Source organism: Camponotus vicinus, unplaced genomic scaffold (genome assembly GCF_025532165.1).
Source record: "Camponotus vicinus isolate PSW18456_S1 unplaced genomic scaffold, iyCamVici1.0 SCAF_8, whole genome shotgun sequence".
Lineage (NCBI taxonomy): Eukaryota > Metazoa > Arthropoda > Insecta > Hymenoptera > Formicidae > Camponotus > Camponotus vicinus.
In genome coordinates this window covers 7,529,155-7,534,702 of record NW_028141980.1, presented here as the reverse complement: position 1 = coordinate 7,534,702, position 5,548 = coordinate 7,529,155, and the positions used below count along the sequence as shown (strand labels likewise).

Genomic DNA, 5,548 nt, shown 5'->3' with positions numbered 1-5,548 from the left:
TTATTTTGTTCTTATTTTATCCACCAACGAATTTTTATTTTGAAAATTCCATTTCCAATTTCTTTTTCCTGAAAGAGTCTAATGATATATAAAAGAAAATTTATGAATTTTACTTTTATTTATACTAATTATAATCCTTTGTTATAATAAACAAAATCCGTATATTTGCGCTGGCCCATTTTCTCTCGAAATATTTCGTACTCTTCCGGATATATTTTTAACAATTCTGGTTTCATTGAGCTTGATAGAAAAAGTGGTTAACATATTAATATATTAATTCCTTATTAAAATTATTCTAATATAAATTACAATATATTAATTTTTTATATTAATCTTTCATTTAGAAATATTGAAAATTAACTTAAGTTTACTTACTTTTTCTGCGGGAAGATCGCAAGCGCCGAAGGAATCATGATCAGCAGACTGCCAATGAAAAAGAAAATATATTGACATCTTTTTAATATTTGTTTTTTTTAAATACTGCTTTAGTTTTATTATCGACATTGCAACTCAAAGTATCACATGATGCAACAGGTTGCAGGTATCAACACTGTTGCATACTAGTTTGCACAAGGTTCAACACGATTGCATACAAATCGATGTCGCGCAACATATGTCAGCAAAGGTACCGTCATGTTTGCGCAAATTTACGCGACGCAACGTAAATATACACTATAATAAAAATTACCTGAGAGCGCATAAGCCGATTTCGACAGGGAAAGCAATCCACGGACGAAGCTGGTAGAAACAGTATGGTTGCATTCGTTGCGTGATAATTGGGATCATCAACATTCCTGGCGCGGCCATTATTATCCTGGTGAGGATGCATTCGGAGATACCCTTGACGGCAGCCACTTGCGACTTCATGATGCACACTTCGTTTTCGTTCTTGACAAATATAGGGATACCCTGCATGATTTCTCGTTGTCTCATAATGGGAAGATTCACTATGTTGCCTGCAGCCACCGCGCAGAACGGAACAAATCTCTACAACGAAGATAATTTCTTCAATTAATTATCATCAATTTTTTACATTTCTTAATTATAATTAATATCTCCGTAAGACTCGATCGAGATTTAAAATAAAAAAATTCAATTATTTGAAAGAGCAATAGTTTTAAAAATTTCAACGAGTCTTAATATTTCTAAATTTATGAGGTTTATGTTAATAGTCTGTAGCTGTTTTTTGAATGATGAAACATTCCTTTTAATGGTAAGTTTTTGCGTGTTTTTTTTTTATCTAAATAGGGGCAAAAAACCGGCTTAAAATGCACGAATTAACTGCAAAGAGGGTTCCTCTGCCAGAGTACAGCTTCCTGAATCCCAAAGCGGCCGCGCAACTCGCCGCAGTCGCAAGTATGAATGCCTGGATCACATTAGTATCTTGCGGATCCTCATTCATTGCGTTTCGATTGGTGTAATTGACAAACGCATTGAAACCTTGATTAACCAATTGACACACTATCACACCATAAGCGGATCTGATCAAAGTGCGCGCATAAAAATAGGTTGAATTGAAAGAATAATTTATATGTGCGGAGAGATGATTATTTATTATGCGGAAAATCAAATCACCTGTAGAAAGTCAACATAGCGGCGGTGAGAGCGACTGAACTTGGTAGCTGAAAGGACATTCTACCTATCACATGCATAAACTCGCCGTTATCGGGATGAAAGGCGCTATCCCTGAGTTTTTTCGCGTAGATTATGTCCTCTCTTCGCAGACCCTCTGGATCCTTGCCGATTCTAAATATTAATTAAAAATACAATTACTATTAATTAAAATAACCCACTGTTTATACGAGTTTTATTATAGGATTATTATATAAAAATAACATCTGTTTATATACAATGGATAAATAATTAGCAAGCATTATCTTTTATCCTTGTTATTTAATAATCCTATAATAAATTTTTCCGTAAAATTAATTCAAAACATCAAAAACTGCATTATTGTAATTTACTTATAATCCTCGCAGAGTTTCTTTGCCTCCCACAATTTGCTTGTCGGTACAAATATCGTGCGACAATCAGTGATAAAGGCGTAATGCATCCATCTTCCGAAATACGTATCTTGACTCCAGAGTGGTTTATCGACATCAATTCTATCTTCAGGTTCATTTTTAAGATCGCTATCCTTTCTCTTCATTATTTGCTGCGGGACTGATTGCGTCCCTCCCATTCCAAGTACTTATATGAGCTATTATAATATAAATCTAAAAATGACTGCTACACGCAATAAATGCAGAAAACTTTGCAGATTATAAATGAATTTTTAAGAGAATTATTTTGTTTTAAGACTGACTTTATGTTTTAGACAAGATAAAATGAAACAAGATTTAAGAAAAAAAGTGTGTCACATAATTGTTAAAATTTTCGACATTCTTTTCCTTCATAAAAACGCATTAACATTTACTTGATTTACATTAACATAATAACACTTTTCTGTCACAATAGCATTTGACAGTACATACATCGAAATCACGACTTGGATATAGATAATTTGCAATGTTGTGAATATGCTCACAGAATTTTCGTTGCTTCGATAAATTCGCGATATCTTTATATCATATAACACGTGAATGCTGCTATATAGTTCAGAAGTAGATCGAATGGTATTTAAACCAATCGATATAAATGGATTTTAAATTGGTATTTTTATGCACAGAAAATAAAATCCGGGAACAAGAAAATTCATTTCCACTTTCCTTTTCAGGTTTTCCAAATTCCGACTCGAAGATCTTGTATAATTTCACTTTTTCAAGAAAATCAGTCCCCAATATACAATCATCGGAAATATCTGCAACTAACATTGGAATTTCCAAAAGATAACTTCCCTAACCCGATCTCGACATTGACTTTATATTTGACTGAAATGGTCTCTCCAGTCGGATATTTAAGAAAACAATTTTCTATTTCGAAACGACGCTTTGGCCCTCCAATCAATTTCTCACTCACAACCGAAACATCGGAGCCTGTATCAATTTTAAACAAACAAGTTTTCCCGTCAATAATTCCTTTATAACAAAAGAAACTCTTCTTAATTCTACTTATTCTAAAACATTGATTAACAATTCCTGGGGCGTCGGCTATATTAGTCGAATCTGCCCCACGAAGCTCGACTAGCCCTTGTTTTCCGTCAAAGACGGACATTCCGAACGAAAGTGCCCCTCCGCGCCGCACTGCCAACATTCTTTCTTTTGTTGACTAAATTTATTTCTCTGAAATTTATTATTTTTATTATTTGCAAATTTCTTTCTATTTCCTTCATCTTCTTTTTTAATATTTTCCTCATTCTTTTGTTTATTCAATTTGTTAAATTTGTTAAATTTATTATATTTACTATTATTGTCATTTTGATCAAATTTATTTTTCGAGAAACTATTTTCCTGGATGACTTTTACAGTCATCGCTCTTTCTACAGCGGTTTTTAAAGAATTAGGCTGTGCTTATTGTGCAAAAGTGGAACTAAAAGAAAGTTCTGTTGCCCGAATAATTTTGGGGGAAGATAATCTTGAAGAATGGCGTAGGAGGCAAATAGAGGATTCCACTCCTTTTAATGTTTTTGCGAGGAAAGGAGTTAGGAGAGCGTCCCTGTTGGCAAGTAGTTAAACAAGATGTTTCTGCAAAGATTTATTGGACTTATTGGGATGCATTAGTTTTGAAGGAAAGAGTCTTATTTAAAAAATGGGAATCTCCAAACTTTAAGTCTGAAGTTTTTCAGATAACACAGGTCTACAAAAAATGGGGTCATGATTGTTGTTGGGCAGCTGGGGGTCATTTCCGAAGTAATTTTCTGCGTAGAATCCGAATCCGAGGTCAGAATTGGCCCATCACGTCAGGATTTTGAGATATTTGAGAATATATACTCGAAAAATGGCTTTTTGGGCTACTTTTGAGGTTATGTACAGGACGCATAAAATTTTTTAGCTCTTTTCTTCTAATTGCATCATTTAGTACTACTCTTTCCCTTCAAAATGAGCTGTCGAATGGTCATCTATGATTTTTCCTTGCAAAGTTACGGCCATTTTAAGATGACATGATGAATTCCAAACCCTGCGCCGTTATAGCCCAACAACCTCATGAGCATTCACATTAAACCTGTAAACTTTGAACTATAAACCCGAAAACCTGGACTGAAAACTGTATATATGGGTTTTTGGGGTCGCTGATGCTCATGAGATTGTTGGGCTATAACGGCGCAGGGTTTGGAATTCATCATGTCATCTTAAAATGGCCGTAACTTTGCAAGGAAAAATCGTAGATGACCATTCGACAGCTCATTTTGAAGGGAAAGAGTACCCATACAGCACACAAAGATTGCATACACATTGCAGCAATCTTTCACCGCAATATTGCAACGTTGCAAATTCACTGCAAAATGTTGCTGCATCATTGTTGTGGGATTGCAGCAACGTTAAAATGTCCGCTTTTAGGAATATTGCAATGTAAGATTGTAGCAATGTTACGGTGCAACGTATTTGTAATATTAAAACGCGTTTTGCTACAAATGCAGACACCGTTTTAAATTTAATAAATAAACTTTGAAAATATAAAAAAAGTTTAAAAAAGATAGGAAAAATGCCTTTACAAAAACATCTATTAGTGTTTTTTATTAGATGTTTCTTAAATTTATCTCAATAATATACATACAATTATTTTACATACATTCGACACCAGAATATTTTAATACGTGCAATAAATGAATTATTTCCTATTTACCCATTCAATTAAGAAAAATCTGTTTAATATTCTGAAACCGAATGTAGGATCTAGATTATTAAACAAATAATTTGGATTAGGATTCAGAATATTAAGTAAACCAGGTCAGTTTATTAGAAATTAAACTGACACAGGACAAGAAATATAATTATTACATTAATCCATTGTAGACCTTATATCCATCTTAGATGAATTCGAATACGAGTTAGTTAAATTGGGTGTCGCCGCGTAGCGGCTAGTAAAGAAACACATGTTATACATTTTCGCTATGTTAAAACGTTGCTGCAACATTGCCAGAGTAATATTACAAAATAATGTCTCTGCATTATTTATGCAACATTACACTGCAGTGAGCAATATTGTAACATTGCAGCAATGTTGATGCAAGCTTCTGTACTGTATGGGGTAGTACTAAATGATGCAATTAGAAGAAAAGAGCTAAAAAATTTTGTGCGTCCTGTACATAACCTCAAAAGTAGCCCAAAAAGCCATTTTTCGAGTATATAACCTCAAATATCTTAAAATCCTGACGTGATGGGCCAATTCTGACCTCGGATTCGGATTCTACGCAGAAAATTACTTCGGAAATGACCCCTAGCTGCCCAACAACAAAACCTTGTAGACCTGTGTAATCTAGCGAATCTCTAATGAGAGAATAAAAATTAGGAAAGATTAACGTAAAATAAATTTGAATTACTGTAATGACAAAGTAATACCTAATTAATGGAAATACATATAATTATTTTCATTTCTCTTTGCACGTTTCGTTTTATTTATATACCAATTCTGCTTACGAAATTGTAATATCTTAGAATTCTGTCTGTAT

The 5,548-nt window shown here is 33.6% G+C and overlaps 1 protein-coding gene across 3 annotated transcripts; it reads right to left on the bottom strand.

Annotated features, from left to right (window-relative positions):
- Positions 1-5: 5 nt before the first annotated feature.
- Positions 6-2,511, bottom strand: LOC145976427 (sideroflexin-2-like). Of its 3 annotated transcripts, none has more exons than XM_083107488.1 (7): positions 2,417-2,511; positions 1,965-2,200; positions 1,576-1,746; positions 1,283-1,481; positions 689-987; positions 376-423; positions 6-240 (listed from the first exon to the last, which is right to left on the bottom strand). In XM_083107488.1, the coding sequence occupies exons 2-7, from the start codon at positions 2,180-2,182 to the stop codon at positions 129-131; spliced, it is 1,047 nt and encodes a 348-aa protein (XP_082963614.1). In that variant the 5' UTR covers positions 2,183-2,200; positions 2,417-2,511; the 3' UTR covers positions 6-128. The 3 variants fall into 3 exon arrangements, with proteins under 3 accessions (XP_082963614.1, XP_082963615.1, XP_082963616.1); XM_083107489.1 differs by having other exon boundaries at positions 2,426-2,499; XM_083107490.1 differs by lacking the exon at positions 2,417-2,511 and adding an exon at positions 2,306-2,325.
- Between the last annotated feature and the right edge of the window lie 3,037 nt (positions 2,512-5,548).